This window comes from Aquila chrysaetos, chromosome 19, assembly GCF_900496995.4.
Source record: "Aquila chrysaetos chrysaetos chromosome 19, bAquChr1.4, whole genome shotgun sequence".
Classification (NCBI taxonomy): Eukaryota; Metazoa; Chordata; class Aves; order Accipitriformes; family Accipitridae; genus Aquila; species Aquila chrysaetos.
In genome coordinates this window covers 26,760,806-26,778,501 of record NC_044022.1, presented here as the reverse complement: position 1 = coordinate 26,778,501, position 17,696 = coordinate 26,760,806, and the positions used below count along the sequence as shown (strand labels likewise).

Genomic DNA, 17,696 nt, shown 5'->3' with positions numbered 1-17,696 from the left:
TGCTTGCAGAGAGGTTCCTGGGTTTTCTAAGCAGGGAAATATATGAGCAGGGTCAGGGATGGTGGGGAGAGCCAGGTTTCCCAGTCAGATGTGGGAATCCTGATTTTTGAAGCTGCAAAAGGCCAGCGGGGCTGGAGGTCCAGGGGCTGGACATCCAGGAGCCTGTTTTGAGAGAGGCAGTTGATGCCGCTCTCTGGAGAACCTGCAGTATCTCCAGCAATGTTTGGGGATGTGCCCATCACCTCCTTCTGCAGAGATGACTGAGAAGAGCCTCCTGGAGCAGATCGAGATCCCAAGTGGGTAAGGCGAGCATCCTCACCTGGGTGCTTGGATGTATTTCCAAGCCCGCAGGTTAAACACAGCCCCTCCAGCCAGCTCCCATTGGGGACTGCATCCTCACACTACCTCCCCCTGCCTCCACCCAGAGATTGTGGGTATCTCCCCAGCTGTGATGAGCCAAACCCTGTCTTGCTCTGCCTCGTCGGTGATGCTCAGCGGCGGGTCCTGTCGACTCCTACGTTGTACGACAACCTCCACGCCCCTGCTCATGCACAAGAGAGAACTGAGTTTTTCTTTGCCGATGCATTTCCAGAACAAGTTGGTAGCTCTGCTTTCACCCCATGCCTGTGTTCATGGTGTCTGAGTGCAGGCAGCAGCTCATCTCCCTTATTTCTCTGCAGCACGGAGATGGCCGGGGCCAGGGCCAGCTCCGTCTGTGGCACGGCAGGCACACCTCCATCACCGTCCCCAGCCAAGCCAGCAGCAGATGGAGCAAACCCAGCAACTGGGGGTGAGGAGGGGGAACATGCAGCAAAGGAGCTGTGCCAGCAGCCAGGCAGAGCATCCACCTGGATCCAAGCAAGGAGAAGAGGAGATCCCCGATGCCCACCCGGAGCCATCCCCTGCACGAAACCCAAACACACAAAGGCACCAGAAGAACCCCAAAGGGAGAAATCCCAGTTTCCCTTTGACAGCTTTAACTGGGGTTGCCTGTTCATTAACTCCTCCGGTTCTTAGCTGGAAATGCCTTAGTGATCAGTGCAAAAGAGCAATGGGAAGAGTTACTGAAAAATAAACAAACCGGGATTATATAAACAAACACTCGCAATCACAAATCCCAGGCTACCACCACAGCTTTGAAAGTTAAAGAAACAAATGCAGATAAAGCAAATGGAATAAGAAAATGAATGTAAGGAAAAAGACCCGGAGGGATGGGACCCTTACACATCCGGGAGAGGGGATGGGAGCCAGGAGACAGAGCAAAAGCAAAGACCAGTTTGGACTGGGACTGCATAAGCAGTTTGCAAAGCCCTGTATCAGCAAACCACATGGGCAGCTCTGTCGTTTTTGGATTGCAACTGCAGGAGAAGGAAAAAAAAAAAATCCTATTGAAAGAGATTGCAAAAGTTTTGGTCAAAATGTACTCCGGCTTTTGAAATCGCAGCCTAAGCCCCACCTCCACACACCCATCCCCACCTCCAGGCTGGGAAGTAAAAGTAGTGAATGGCCCCAGCAGCCGCCGGCAGAGGAAAACTTTTGCTCCGAGTGCAGTGGGATTGTGATCTGGAGAGTCCTGAAATTGTGAGTATGGCAGCGCCTGCCTGCTGCAAGGAGATGCTGAGGATGACTTTGGTACCGAGCTCGCTCGGGGTCTGCTTCCAGGCTGCAGGACAGGCTTAGGGTTTGGTAGATGTGAAGTTTCTCACGCTGCTTTTCCCTGTGTTGTTTTGCAAGACTCCTTGAACGCATTGGCTCAGGAGCTGGATTTTTCCAGCAGCTTGAAAGCTAAAGGGGAAAAAAAAAAGGAGCGATTACAAATGTTCTGCACGCCTGTTCCATGCCGGCTTTCTGCACATGTATTTTGTCAACTCCTCTCTGCTTGCGGTTATGTGTTTGAGTCTTTTTTTTCCAATAAGGCAGCTCTACTTATTTCTCCCTTTGCAGGGAGTTTTCCCAACCCCAGAGACTGCCACAGTTGGTTTCTCTTACAGTTTTGCTTCTTCTTTTATAGCAATGCCTCTTCTCACCCCAGGTCTTGGCAGGCTCTCGGGAAGGATGCCAGGCAGGTATGGACCTGACCTGTACCTGGGCTGGCACAGAGCTGCACAAAAGCTTTCCCCCTGGCGTTAACCCTTTCCTGCTCCCTGACACCAATTTTCTCAGAGCCAGGAGGTCACATCAGCTTTTTGTCACCAACACTGTGATCCTGCTTTGGATCGGTGTGAAGCTCTGCAGGCTGTGGGTGAAGGTGCAAACAGCCCAGTGACCAAGGTGATGGGTTGCATCCCTCTTATTTATTAGGTGCATTTGCTGCTCAGGAGACGCGTGGGCTTAGCCTCGGGACGAGCCCTGTGTTCAGGTCTGAGCTGCTGCCTCTGCCTGCTCCTGTCAGCATCCTGCTGAGTTTTTCTTAGCTGGAGCGGTCCTGGGTGAAGCAGGCTTCTTGGTTTCTCCTGGGTCTTGCAAATGGTGGAGCTGGTGTGTCCCTTAAACCAGCCAATGCTTAAAGCCTTGGAGCTGGGCATGGCCTCCTGGGAGTGAGCTGTGGGACCAGCCTGTCCTCCCTGAAAACCCTGATTTTTAACAGGTAGAGGTGAGATTAAATGCTGGAAGAAGGCGCTGTGCTTCGCACAGCCCAGCTGATGACGCTTGCTGCTTCTCTCAGGTTTCAGCTGTAGTCTCCCTGCTGGGCACGGTGACAACGGGGCTGGCTGTGCTGGGATGGGGACGGGAGGGGGTAGACGTCCCACCCTGGGTGGGGGCTGTTGCACCCCTCCGCTTCCAGCCCCTGCGGATCTGGTTAACCGGGGTCAAGGCTGCCCCATCCTTGGCAGTACATCCCGGTTGTAGGGAGAGGGAGCGGAGGTTTGGTTGGGGACACCGCAGGGCACAGACTCAGGGTTGCTCAAGGATGCTTTGTGTCCATCGACGGAGGCTGTAAAACTGTTACTGCTCCAGTTACTGAGCAGGTTTCTCTCTGTTTAAGAGTCACAGTATGCCCAAGGCTTTCTGCAAGGTGCACATACGGATGCACCCTGGACCTCTTATATCTGTGGTGCTTTTGCGCAGTTACTGTGTCAGAAGGGCACATCCCTCCCTCACTCCTGTCTCACCTGGATACGTGTCTGAGGCACCTTTTCACAGCGTGCATGAGTTTGCAGCCCTGCCATGGGCTTTCTCCAGCTGGAGACCCTGCAGTGCACCAGGAGACGGGTGGGATCTCTGGACCATGGTGCTATCAGGTCCTGCTGCTTTTTGTCCAACCTGAGCAGGCTCTGAGCTCTTCACTGCTGCACTAAGTGCTCTGGGTCCACAGCAAAAAGGAAAATGCCAGTCAAGGATGTTGGACTAAATCAAAGAACAAGGGCAAATGAGGCAAAAAAGAGAGACACTTAGGGCTGGTTATGAGCAGCACCAAGGATACCCAGCCATACAAATAGGCCAAAGCTGAGTTGCTTCAGGAGCTTATCAAAATTCATGTCTATATTTCACCCTACCAGCTGTATATGATAACCTTATATCACATTCGTTTGAGGCAGTGCAGTGCAGCTCGCCTGCGGTTGCTGGTACAGCTCCAGCGGGCAAAGGAGCATCCTTTATCCAAGCTCCTATCAGGATCTGATTTCTCACCAGTGGTGCAAGCTATATCGATCTGGTCCAAAGGGCCTTTTATCAGTTATTTGCAGCAATTTCATGACTGCATTTTTTTCCACTCCCTGCCCTGCACTGGTCTATTGTGTCTTGTGCTCAGGTGGAAGATGCCAGAAAGGTGAAAAGCATTAGAAAGGAGCATCACCTCCCCGCTGTGGCATCCATCAGCTTTGCCATCCACTACGAGTCAGCAGCTGTTGAAAAGCCATGCAGCCTGAGCGAGGGTTTGCCCCCCACTTTGCTTACACAGATATGTACAAAGCTGTGCTCTGCTCTGGCCAATTCCCTCCTAAAGTTTCTGAAGGGCTCTTGGGGGAACCCCTGGCATCAAGCTGGCTGTGAGAGCCCTCCTGACTCCCAGCCCTCCTGGTTGTTATTTATTATTTGGTTATTTTGCAATATACTCTAATTTCTCTTTGTTTTCCCTCCTGCTCTTCCAGTTTTCTTGCTTTTGCCAGCCATGCTGCTGGGCATGGGTGGCATTTCTAAGCTCTGAAATGCTTTGTCCTGGCTCACCCAAGCACTCCTAACCCAGCCGTTCAGCCTTGCTGGGCTGCTGGCTTTGCTGCCTCCCCTGCAGCAGCCCAGGGATCTCTGGGGACCTTGGTCTGGTCCAAAATAGATCCCAACCCCTCTTTCTCTGTGGTTCCTGGCTCCCAGTTTGGTCCCAGTGCCTCCCTGGGGGTGCTGGTCTGCACCATGCTGCTCTCGCTGTAGTTTGGCGGCACATCCCAGGTTTATCCCGAACCTGCTGCACGTGCCCTGGCTTGAGCCATCCCCTGGATTAAATGCTCGGTGTCTCAAGCCATTACCTTGCTAAATGTGGACTTGAGGGATGGCTTGGGAGCCTCATTACTCAGGAACTGTCATTAGCCCACAGGCTTTGAAAATGTTAATTTTCAAAAGAAATGGAGGCAGTGGTGTAAGAAGCTGCAGAACAGCGAGTGACGCGGGGAATTTCTGGCTTGAAACATGATTCAAACGCTGCAAGGCTCTGCAATATCCTCTGGGAGAAATTGATCGTGGGTGGATGGCTGGAGAAACCCCGGGACAAGTTTGCTGCCAGGGATGCAGGAGAGGGCTCGCGGCTGGCCGGGCACCGGGCTGCAGACAGGCAGCTTGGCTGGGGCCAGCTGTGGCTCCAGCTGCAGGTCTGGGGACTTCCAGAAAATAATCTCCTTTTTCACTGGGTTTCCTTGATCTGTCTGAGTGTGCCAGCCTGTACCTGCTCTCGGGGTGAGTAGGAGATGCTTCTTCCAAAGGGCATAAAAAAAACTGGCAGCAAAAAGAAAAGAAGCAACATCCCTCCATAATAAAGACAACTTTCTGCAGCCTGTTAATATTAAATAATGGAAGAAGCACACTTAGTTATGACGTGAATTGTTTCCCCTGCTGCCCAAAATATCAGCATTTCTTCCCTTTCCCGTGCCAGCTCCAGCTGCTGACAGCTGCACTAGGCTGGGACTTGCTCCAGCGCTTGCTCCTTGTTCTAACATCGCCCCATAATGTCACCAACTCTCCTCTACCCACAGTGTTTCCTCCTGGGCGTTTATAACCAGCTCCTCTTTGCCTCTCTTTTGCTGGCTAAGGAAGTTTTTCATTTCTCCTAAGCTCTACTCTCAGTTCCCTGTTCATCGTAGCAGCATTTCTCTGCACCTACCCTTCGATCAATCCCTCTTGCGTGCGGGTGGCTGACACTGTTTCCAGCTCCTGGTGAAATAAATCTTAGTGGTCTCCCCCCAAAATCTGGGGACACTTTGATTGCTAATCTATGGATTAATCTGGAGGGAGAAAAGAGCTGCCCTTGAATGTCCCATGGAAATAGATGGGTAAGAAGCAAGTGAATTGGTGTGTAGGTGCTCCTCGTGCAATACTCAGGATCAGGCCCATGGTCCTGGGAAAACCACGAGTGCAGATGAAAAATCCTGTAGGTTTGGGGGTTTTTTTAGAACTTATAGATAATACATAGCAAACAACATCTGGATTGCTCCAGGAAGACTGTGCTCCAGGGAGCTATTAGAGCTTTCACTCAGGCTGCGCATACAAGGCATGAGGCTTTTGCAGCGTCTTCTGCGCTTCATTTTGCAATAGCTTCCCCTTTGAAAAGTTAGTTTTTCTCATCGGAGCGTGTCTGCATCTGTCAGGCACTGGAGCCCCCCTGGCTGCTGCCTTTTTCTTGCTTTCATACGTTTCCTCCAGCTGCTCCTTGCAAATGGCACTGCAAAGTCTTGCAGCTCTTTAGAAATACTCAGGAAAAAGCCAGTCTTTTTCTCAGTGTTCACTCCTGTCCAAGCGTCAGTAAAATAAGGAGGGAAAAAATTATCAGGAAGGTATTTATGGTGTATAAACCCCCAAATTAGAAAAACTCTGGTTTGGGATCACCTTCCTTCAGACTTCTATTGGCAGATGTTTCTCCATAGACTCAAGCACCGTGTCTGCAGCCTACAGAAAGGCAGGTCCCCACTGGGGAACGGGCTTTTCATACTTCATTCGTCATTTTAACTCTTATCCTGGGGTTTTAAGCTGCTTGAAGCAGGGAATATTTCCCTGCCAAACACACAGGAGGTGGTGCTAAAATAGAAAATCCCCACCGAGGAGACAAGACATCACTTTTCTGTAGTACACACTACATTTGTTTGTCCCCCATGCAAGAGTATGCTCAGAATCTGGCACAGTCCGGAGGAGAGAGCTAACTTTTTATTCAGTATCCTCCATAAAACCTTACAGAGAAGAAGTAAAACTTGCAAAGCCATCAGATCCCTGTCTGGCAAACATCTTACACATCCTTGAGCTGAACTGCGTTCACCCACAGCACGACTGCCAGCACAAACAAACCCAGAGTTCACACGGGGAGAAACAAGGGCAGGAGCTACGGCGAGGTTTAATGAGACGTTGCTTTTGCATGTGGCGGGATGCATCCCGTCAAAGCTTGGGAAGCAGCAGAGGCAAGACAGCGAGCAGGGGGTCTCTGGGGTTACCGGACCCCGACGGCTCCGTAGCCCTGGGCAGCCTTTGAAAATGAAACCGCGTGAATGATTCATGTCATTATGCAATTCCCAGCCTTGCTGCTTATGTAACTGGCTGAGATTGGGGATCTCACCGCAACACCTCCCTTGCCCGTAACCTCTGCAATTCCTTCCCTCTGTGCTCCAAGCCACTTTTGCTTTCAGGTACTTTCCCCTCTTGCAGGCGAGGCCATTCCAGCTCATGGGATGGGGCTGCCTTCTTCCCAAGGATGCGCGATGATGGCAACCGCCACCGTGAAGGTCTTCTGGCACACGGGGACAGTCCCCATGCTGTGCGTATGGCTCTGCTGGCCTTGATCTGTGGAGCTGCGGGAATAGCTGCATGCTCTCTCAGAAACGACCACCCAAAAGCAACCTATTGCTTTGCAGCGGGGAGACCCTGTCCCTTTTATCCTGCCAGGGCTTCGTCCTTCCCAAGTCAGAGGGGGTCAGGGCTGGCAGGGACCTCAGGAGAGCAGCCGGTGCTGCCCTGTGCTGGAACAGGGCTGGTGCCTCTCCCTCATCACTCATGGTTGTGTTTCATGGGTTTCAACACCAATTTTTCTCTTTCTTCTAATCTTTTTAACTTCTCAGTAACAGATTTCCTTTTATTTAACTTTTTGTGAGTTTTTGGGGTGTGTAATCCCTGACACATTTCTCATTACAAAGAGTCATTGAGCTTGGCTGATCTCATTTTCGCTTTCTTTTTGCCAGTTGGTACAAGATGGCAACAGCTTTTGGGCACATCTACGCATCCCTTTTATTTCTCAATCTTTTTCCAGGGAGGGAATGACGTGTATGCACAGTTTTTTTCCTTCTGTTGTATTATAAAGCATCTTTGCACCCACATTTTCCAAACCAGCTTCCCATTTCACACAGGCATGCTCATAAATACACACACTGACACTATTCCAGTTTTACTGCCGGTGAATGTAAATTATCTAGAAATTCAGCAGAAGGAAGACAGATTACAGGATATTTGCTGGCATTTTGTCTCCCCTGCTGGGATTTAATTTGCTGTGTTACATTCGCCGTTATTTACTTAAGCTCTGCTGAGCCCAGCGCGTGCTTTTCCTTGTTCAGCTAACAGGAGCTGCGCTGCTATTAATAAAGGCGTCGTGATAAATTTATGTCCTCGGTAATAGGATGGGACTCTGGTGCCACCAAGCCCAGTTCCCTGCTATCGCAGCCAGGACCATTGTGCACGTCCCGGAGAAACTGGGAGGTTTTGGGGTACTTCTGCTGCCCTGGTGTCAAAGAAAGGACAGCCTGGGGACAAGTGGAGCATCTTAATCTGTGCTGCAAAGGTTTACGAGATTATCTGGTCCAGCTCTGTGCTTACAGGGGTTATTGCCCAGATTGTAGCCTCCCACTTTGCCACTTTGCAGATCACTGTCTCCTGGGAGCAGTGGTGAGACGTCAGGCAAGTAAGGCTGCAATTAATGGTAATATTTTATCGTAGCCTGATGGCATCAGTTGGTGTGGGACTGACCCGCTGGCATGTCCAAGCTCAGCTCCCTGTACCCACAACACGCAGGGCTTGTCGTGCTAGGCTCTGCCTTCCCAAGGGATGCTGTGACCCAGGACAGTAATGTGGAAAAAACAGGCCTCTGAGGACAAATCCTTCATCCATAGCTGAAAGAATAATATCAGCTGATGGATCTGCAGCATCAGGCACCTTTGCTCTCTGAATGACCATCCATTCATCATCTTCCCTGAAGTATATGACTAAATCCCATGGGTTCTTGGTAGCTGCTGGTTGGGGTCCTGCTGCATGAGCTGCTCCACCAAGCCCCTGCACCGAAAACATTGTCTCCCAGAGGTCACCCTTGGTGAAACCTGGCCACCCATGCACCTCGTTAGACTCCTAAACACTGCTATTGAGCATGGGAAGTCCCTCTGAGTTTTATGGGAGAAGCAATTTTTCTTGAGAGTTTACTTGCAGGCGTATAAGGAAGCAATTTTCTGCTTCATCAGGGTGCAGCGCTGGCTTTAAAGGGCTTTGCGCCAGGGTCAGTGACACCGCTTGTGGCCATGGATCCTGCCACCTCTGCCTGTCACCCTGCATCCCACCCAACACCAGCCTCTCGGTGGCTGTGTCTTCCTAGCAAATGAATTTCACGCTCCTGTGATCTGGGGGAGAAAAGGTGAAAGGCACCGTTGAGAGCTCCAGCAGAGCAGCGTTCGGCATCAGAAATACCTTGCTGGGCTGAGATAACACCTCTCCCCTCTGATGATGTGTGTAAATGGATATAGCTGTATCGGAGCTGATGGGTACAGCTGTACAGGAGAGAGCAGCGCAGAAATGCCAGGGCTGGCTGGAGCAGCTGCTTCGCTGTGGGGCTGCACTCCTCGTGGTCGAGCAGGGGAAGGGAGGACGAATAGCAAAGTGGATGAAGATGCTCAGAGGGGTTTCTCAGCACCAGGCTGCTCTGCAGGCTAGTGAGATGTGAAGGTGTGATGGGGAGCAGACTCTGGCTGCGTTGTTGCTGCTTGCCATCCATGGCGAAGACCATCCCTGGAGGAGGAGACCCCCGCTGCTAAGGCACCTCCGCTGGGAGGTCTTCAGGGAGAAACGTGCCTTTGCCATCACTCCTTGCCCCACTACTGTGTTTCTCAGAAGTTCCTTCCCATCCACGTACGGGGCAAACTCATCCCTTCGGTCATGGAAAGGCCATCAGCTCACCAAGCAGACTTCCAGCGGCTGTGTCGTCCTGCTTAACATCTTGCCAGGAGCAGAGGACTGAAGTCAAGACGTGGCATCTACTCCAGCTTTGCAGAAATGACCCATCACCAGTGCCAACAGACCAATGTGCAGAAACCATGTCTCTGGGGTTGGCTGGAGGGGGCTCGGGAAGGAGGGGGGGATGCTGCCCTTGGGTCTGAAGGCAGCTCAGTGCAACCTCTGCCCTCTCTCCTGCAGGCAGGGATTTGCCCATGGCCACAGCCCGGTTCTTCAGCCACCCCAGCCCTCTAGACAGCATCCCCCAGCTGGGAAACAGCAGCCGCTGACACTCGTTAAGCACATTGTATAATCAGGGTTATGTTGTGCAAACACAGCCTAATTGCTGTCAGGTTGCTAATTAAGACAAGTGGGATGGCCACTTCGGGCTTGTGTTTCTAAACGGTGCTGGCCTCCTGCATTCACAGCGCGATCGTTGCTTGCAAAAAGGCCTTGCAAAATGCTTTTCTGGGAAGGAGCTTACTCATCCCCTGCAGCTGGGAGAGACACCGAAGCTGCCCCCGCTACGTTACGGCACCCTGAAAACCAAATGTAATGTTTTGCTGCTTGGCTTAAAACCACTGCTGGTGGCGGTGGGGGGGGGGGGTAACCTTGGTCCGACACCCTCCTAATGAAGTTTTGAGCTGGAGGAGGAGGTTTGGCATGGAGCAGATGCTCAGCTGCAGGGTTGCTGTGGAAGTCATTAGAAGGTCCAAGCTCTTGTAGCAGCATCTCAACTCGTGCTTTATTGTTTAGGATGAAGTTGCTTCGTGGGCACAGCTGGGTGCAGAGCGCAGAAGTTGCAAGACGGAGTAAACAAGGCTCTTTGCAGCACCCTTTCCTCCCCGGCACGGCTGGGGAATGGCTCCCGCTGTGCTAAGTCAGCCCGCGCTGTCGCAGCCCACAGCCTTTGCCTGTCCTGGTTTATCCACTGCTCCCCAAACACTTTATAGAGGCAGGTGGTATCTATTCCCTGGCTTGTTCTCGGGGAAACTGAGGCACAAAGATGGGAAGCAGCTTGCTCTGGAGTTGAGGTTGGGAGGTGGGTGCTGTTGGTCCTGGTCCTGCAGGGCTGGTCTGGGAGCGCGTTTGGGTCAGGGTCTCCAAAATCAAGGGGTGGCACTCCGGGACTGACTATTTCTCACCTTTTCCCGTTGTGCCGGCGTGGCCCCTGCATGCTCCACGGGTACCACAGCAAAGGTGCTGGGAGGCCTGGAGCAAGGCAGGGATAGCAATTCCCACCGTGCATCCTCTTCGTGGGCTGCTGGAGGGGGCTTGGGCCATCAGGGAGCTGAGGGCTGCAGACCTGAACCAGGCACGTGTGTCCACCCACCCCACTCCCATTGGGTTTTGCTCTTTTTGCTTTCCTCTCTCCTTACTCTGATGCCGGTGTATCTTCTAGCATTTGCTATCTCGTCCCTCCTTTCTGCTTCCTTCCCCTGCTGTACCCAGCCTGCAGCACTAATCCTGCAGCACCAGTTCTGCCTCCTTCCTGCAGAGGAGCAGATTCAGTGAGACCTCTTGACCTTACCTAGGAGAAATTGCATTAATCAAAAATAATCTTTCCATCTTGAGATGTCCATCTACTAGGAGAAAAATGTGGCTCTCGGCAAGCAAATGACATCCCCAGAGGATGCTGCCACGGCTGGGCTCGATCCAGTCAAAGGAAACAAGAACCAGACTGAACTTAGCATGCTGCTATCTTCATGCAATTTTTTTTTTACCGGTTAAGACTTATCTGCCTTTTTATTTGGTCTGCTCATTGTCCTTTGTGCTGGACCAAAGTACTTTTCTGTTTCATTTTATGCTTAAAGAAGCGTTGTGGATGAACGGTATCTAAATGCTATAGGTTATTTTCATTTTTAACTGCTGGCAACCTTTACAACATTTCAGATCTCTGCTGAGTGTTTCTCCTCGGGTCTCTTGGCAGCTCACCCACCCTCCCTCTTTCACAGGCAGTGCGCACCCTCAGGTAATACTGAAATGGAAGTAGGAAACCTCGCTGAAGGTGAGATGAAGGTGTGAGTGGTGGGATGGAGTCAGACATGGCTGTGCATCCTTGGCCACCAGCTGCTGACAGATGATGCAGGTTGTCCTTAACACAAAGGACACCCACCCCTGGAGAAAGAAGAACCGAGTCCCTCCATGGCGGTGTGGGAAATTTGGGGTGATTATGGTGCATGGCAAAGGGTGAGGGGCTTTTGCACCCTGCTTGGTCAGGAATTAGTGAAAACATTTCTATCAGTGCTTTCTACCATCTTTTTCTACCAAGAAGACTATGAAAGCTGATGAGGGAAGAGGTTGGACTAATTCCATGTGTAGCAGCTTCCTGGCCACCCTAAAGGGTTAAAGGATGCACACATTTAAAGGAGGGCCTGAAAAGGATGGGGAGGGGGACCAAAATACTCCTACAGACCACAGAATTGTTGTTTGGAGGTCTAACTGAGTCCGTCTTTGGTGAGAAGGGCTAGCAAAGACATTAATATAGATAACCAGGGAAAGAAGGGCATTAAACCTATGATGGTTACCAGCTCCATGAACATGCCCATCCCTGGAAATCCGGGCTCAGACTCCTTTTGGCTTCCTCCCTTGCTACCCTGGCACCCTTTTTCTTTCCCCTGTGTCGCCCCTGAGCTTTCAAGAGGCTCCAGCAGCAAACTTGGTAGCTGTAAATAATTCATCACAGCGCTGCTCTCAGAGACAAGCAATATTGGACGCCGTGGTCTGGAGACAGGCAGGTGCTTTTGCTCCTGTATTGCTTAACCCTCCAGAGGTTCAGGGGAGCTTTTCATGGATGCTTTAATTTACCATCAAATTTACTTTATTGATCCCATCCCATTTTGCTGTAGCCATATCTCATCTCTTGAAATGGGGCTGAGGGCAGCAATTGCTTTTTGCAGAGGATGCTGTGGAGCTTGTAACTCAGTGGTGTGCAGGTCCCCCTCGTGAATTTACCTCTCTTGTGCACTGCACTCAAGGGTTGTATAAATGCCACAGTTAAGACAGTGTCCTCTTGCTAGAATTTACATCAACCCGTACATTTGTTAATTTGTTTGAGGCTACGGTACTTGCTCCTTTGCCTCTCATCATGGGGGAAATAGAATTACGCAAAATAATAATGTAAAGCCTTTCACCCCATTTGCTGTAGAGCTTGCAGATGCCACTGAGGTGGAAACATCTATTAGAGTGTACTGAACAACAGGCTAAAGCCTAATGGGTTTAACATGCCTCCAAACAATACAGCTTCCTGAGCAGGAAGCCTGGGTACTAAAATCCCAACAAAGACATCATCCTCCCGCACACCATTCACTCCGCAGATGTAGTCGGTGAGAAGGGAGGAGGGAGAGCAGGTCCAAAGGGAAGGAGGTCAGCGGTGCAGGGAATGGGACAGTGGCTTCCCATGGGTTTACATTTCTTTGCCTGGTTAAATTTAAGTGGTGGCTGGGAGCCAGAAAGCAACTGTGGAAGGATTCTTCCAGGGGAGATGTGAAAACACTGTGCGTGAAAATGAGAGGCGGGAAAGGAGGGCTTTCCTCCATCAGACACCCAGCGTATGGAGGGATGGAGAAGGGCTTGCTGAGCCCCCTCCTGCAGGCAGGAGCTCCTGCCTCTGAGCCAGTAGGGAAGTCCCCCAAACCCACCATCATTTAGGCAGAGCAATGGCTGTCTATAGCCTGCTCTTGGGAAGGCAATTTGGCCAGCCAGCCTCTCCAAAGATGTTTGATCTCATGCGCACACTTCTGCACACCATGCCCCTGTGCAACCATCAGCCCTGTGTGATGGGGAGCTGAAACCAGTTACATCCCATGAGGACATATAGCAGCAAATGTGACCTCAGCCACAGCTGGTGAGCTTGGCCTCGCCTTGGTGGGATCTTCATGTCTGGGCAGATCCCTCACACTTAGCCCAAGACTACTCCAGTACCGTTCAAGAGCTGAGCTAATGCTCAGCTGGGTTCTTCCTCTCAACCCCTTTTCCCACCTTTTCAATGCTGTGGGTACTTTTCTCACTCCGTAGCATTGACCTTCAACTACGGTGTCACTGTGTAATGCATATTGCAAACATACCTAGAAAGCTAAGACAGCTTGATGTAGTGCAATATATAATGTAGAGGCTGGATCCTGGTCTCAGCTGTATCTAACCAAATCAGAGGAGCTGCTATGGGATTTGTGGAGCTGCACTACCATGGGAAGGAGAATAAGGCTCAAGGATATTTGCACCAGCACGGTGGAGACCAGAGCCTGCCCCAGGCACTGTATGAAGACCCTAGGGTGCTGCTTGTGGCTGGGGTTCAGGGTGGGATTAGGGGAGGTTTGGAGATCTGTTTACTAATTGAGATGGTCGATCTAGGCATGTGGTTGATACCAGAACAAAAAGAAGCCAAGGTGTCTTGTGTGATTCAAGGATATGAAGGGGCTGGTCAGAGCAATTAATGTTCCATAGCTTGGGACAGTAAAAATTGCCCACTTTCCTCCTACGGGTATTGAAGTGATTATTACAGGATCACAGAACGGCTGATGTTGGAAGGGAGCTCTGGATTTCATGGCAACACTCCTCCTAATGCAGCCCAGCTGGCTTTCCTTGCTGCGAGGGAGTGTTGCTGGTTCGTGTTCAACGCCAGGTCCGTCTCTGCAGAGCCAGTCATCCCCCAGCCTGTGGGTTGTTCCTCCCCAGGAGCAAGACTTTGCATTTCTGGTTGAACTTCATGAGGTTCTCCAGCCCGTTGAGGTCCCTCTGGATGGCAGCACAACCATCAGCTGTGGCAGTTGCTCCTCCCCGTCTTGTATCTCCTGCCAGCTGACTGCAGGTGCACTCTGCCCCATCACCCAGGTCATTGATAAGGATGTTAAACAGTACTCACCCACATAATGTTTAAACAATATTGTCCTTGATTATGTTGAACAGCGTTGGCCCCAGTTGTGCTCTGGTATGGCTGGGATTTGGGAATACCAGGATCCTGGCCCAGCACTGCTTTGTTGCTTTGAAGTGAAACGGCTGATAATTTTTAATGTCTCAGGTGCCCTGGTGATTAGCGTGTTAGTGTTTTGCATGCTGCTTTTTTGCTTTGCAGACGCAAAGTGCTAGAAGAAATGAAAACCAGGAATAATTAATAATTGCTTACAACAACCATGTGCCTGCTGTGTGGGTGTTTGCAAAGCACGACAGGATTTTGCTGTGCTGAGCAAGGCGAATTCAGGCAGAGCAACTTAGCATTGTGCTGAATGATTTATTTTGGCAGGCGGATAAAGCAGACCTGACAGAATGACAAGTACCACTACAAAGAGCAGCTACCCGGATCGGACCCAGAAAACACTCTGCAGGAACCCATTTCTCAGTATCAAGGTAAATACCTCCTGCTTTCTATAATCCCCCCTTGGATTACTGACTTGCTAAAGAGGAGTTTAGCTTTCTGCAGAAGACATTGATAGGAGTTCTGTTTACCAAATGTATTTGGAAAATGCTCCGGGTGCTCCCTACGGCAGAAGTGCCGTTGAATCTGCAGCCGTCTCCAACCAAAAGCAAGTGGTGGGACAGTGATGTTGCAATGCAAGTTTAACTTTCAGCTTCTGCAGTATTTAACTTCTGTCAGTGAAACTCCCAGAGCCCAAAGCAAACCTTCAGGACAAACAAATCCCAGATCTTAAAACAGCTATGAGCCTCAGTCTTCGTGGAAATAATTTTTTTATGATATACATGATAAATGCATATAGGTAACAGGGGCAGCAGAGTTGGAGGAAAGGGGGAATTGGTGCTCACTCTTGGAGCTTGGCACATAGCAGCCTGCAAAACTCTGGGTATTAGTCCCCATTTAGGCAAAGAATGGCATCTGGTTGGCTTAAACCCTGCCCTTGCTTGAATTTATTCACTGAAAATATATGTCCTAAGCAACAATTCAGGCCACCTGCCCTGCAACGCCGCCTGACCCTGATGTAAGTTCACCTGGCTCCTCCTTGTTTTGCTGTTGGGTGTCTGGGGTCATGCAGGGAGGTGGTTCCTCCACACCTCCACCCAAGAGCTCTGCCAGGTCCAGTGCAGGCAGCCAGATGAGGGGACTTCATTAAGCCCTTTGGAGAAGCCCCAAAAGTTGGTTGTGATGGGAACGGCAGGAGGTGGTGGTCATGTCTGCACAGCAGTCTGGTGGTCAAGGGGCTGCCCAGGGAAGGCAGAGGACCAGCTCGACTCGCCAACGTAGGTGTGAAGCCACGTTTCCTCTGTCCCGGAGCACCCAAACTGCTGAAACATAGGGAACCCTGGGTGAAGGTCCCTTTTTCTCCCCTTCCCAAAGCTGGGAAGAGGTGTGAGGCTGGATGCGGTAGAAGCTGAGATCTTCTGGTGGTGGGGCCAGTGCTGCCTGTTTGGGATGAGTACATTGACCTTGAGCTTGCCTGCAGATATGCATGGCCTCTTGCCTCCTACCCGTGGCTGTGTCGGTGCCAAGAGTGCTCCTCAGCTCGTTATTTGCACACTCAGTTGTTTGCAGAGAAGGATCCATGATCCTTGGCTATGGAGGTGGCAGAGAATCCTTTTCTCTTTGTATAGTGCTAATGGCATTTTTAAAAAATCCCATGTAATGATGGTGATCATACCACTTGTGCAACTGGTGGTCTGCTGCAAGGTACTATTGGAGAAGTGTAGCAACACTCAAAAGAAAAAAAGGTGTAGACATTTAAGTAAGAAAGACAAGCATCTGCGAAATGGAAATAATAATCAGCATCGACCACAGTGATGTTGGAAAAAGTGAGTGCTCAGCTTGCATCAGAATCAAGTTCATATTTCCGTCTTCTTTTCTACAAAAAGGACATTTTGGAAGTTTTGTGCTCTTTCCTCACATGTCACAAAGCAAGAAGCTAAAACTAAGCCAACTCTTGGTCTAGCTGGATGACAATTGCTATGTTCAATGGAGCATGTTGTTTGGCTTGTTAACATCAACTTTCAAGATGCTGTTGTTTAAACAAACAGAGATGACAGGTATGGAGTGTTTTGCTATGGGAATAGAGTGCTGTGGAGTGGGAGCTTAAGAGGTCTGGGGGAGCCAAAGGTGGTATGATGTGGGAGCAGATCAAAAACTGCTGGATGAACAAATGGAGAATGAGATGGAAAATGTTTTTTTCTGTTACTATGCAGCCACAGTTTTGGGGATTTTCTTTGTATACATGAAGTACATACATACATGATTTGACATGAGCTGCTCTTAGCATGTCACTGCAAGCGTGTGCGGGAGATGATGGTTTCATCTGCTTAGGAGAGTTGGTAGCAACCTGGTAAGCTGGGAGGCCAGATTCCTCATTCTCTCTGTTGCCTTTCCATTTAATTTTAACATAGGCCAGAGCCACTCATATAAACCTTGCTTCTTCAAAGTCTTTCGGCAATGCAGTGCTGTAAGTGTCCTGCTGGACTCAATGCATCCTCAGGTCCTTTCCAGCCGAAAGTTTGAGGAGCTCTTTGCAGAACCATGGGCTGCCCCTGAGGTGGCTCTCTCTGTCCTGCAGCATCTGGTTCATTCTCTTTTGGCTGAATAATTGCACTGTATCAGGAAAGATAGCATTATCATCAATTTATTGAGACACTCAGTGTAGTTGGAAGCCAATTACCTGACTCATTAGAAAGTCTCACCAGGCTGTAGAGCAAAAGATGACAGCCAGTGTTAAAGGCTTAGGATTGCTCTGTCAATTTTGTGGGGAAGATTTTGGGTTTAGGAGGTTTTTTTACAAATGCTGGTGAATTTAATTACCCTCATCCTTTGTGGCACAGGGGAAATGAGCTCAAAAGAAGTCACTGAGGCAGAGGGTTACCAGAGCTGCAGAGGCTGGAGGCACAGGAGAGGGGAGAGCTCGGTGCCATACAGTCCTGAGATTTCTCCCTCTGTCCTCTTTTCAGTCCATTCAGCTGTTTTGGTTTTTTTTCACTTGCCAGCAAGATTATCTTTAAAAATAAAATCGAATTGATTTTCCTTGCGGAGATATTTTAAAGGGGTTCGAAACTTCAAAGATTAAAGCTGCTGAGGTACAAAGTCAGCTCGGGTCTGTGAGCAGAATCAAGATCTATTTTGCTGAGCAAAGGTATCTGTGAGGGTAGATGTAGAGGAAACTCTTGGAGGGGAGTGTTGCAGGCCAGACCTGAGCAGAGCAATGGGCAGCTCTGAAACTGCCTGTGTCTGCTCGAGTCTGTTGCTTTCTGAAGGGTCCCTGGAGCCCACCCTGAGAAGGGCAGGAAGGGAGGGGGTTTTGGTGGAGACCAGCTCTGCTCCTGATGGACACCCTACTGCTGGGTTTCTGCTTGGAAACCTCAGCAGGGAGACCCTGACTGATCCTTCCAGG

General features: G+C 50.3%; 1 protein-coding gene across 4 annotated transcripts in view; it reads left to right on the top strand.

Annotated features, from left to right (window-relative positions):
* Positions 1–17,696, top strand: part of SLCO2B1 (solute carrier organic anion transporter family member 2B1) — a 64,478-nt gene that overhangs the window by 2,868 nt on the left and 43,914 nt on the right. Inside the window, exons 1-2 of one of the 4 annotated variants that reach the window (XM_030042972.1) lie at positions 1,486–1,581; positions 14,618–14,721. In XM_030042972.1, the coding sequence (XP_029898832.1) occupies positions 14,641–14,721 (81 nt within the window). In that variant the 5' untranslated portion in view covers positions 1,486–1,581; positions 14,618–14,640. Of the gene's footprint in view, positions 1–1,485; positions 1,582–1,662; positions 1,682–14,329; positions 14,396–14,617; positions 14,722–17,696 lie in introns of those variants that run through there. The other 3 variants (XM_030042976.1, XM_030042973.2, XM_030042974.2) reach the window with 3 other exon arrangements.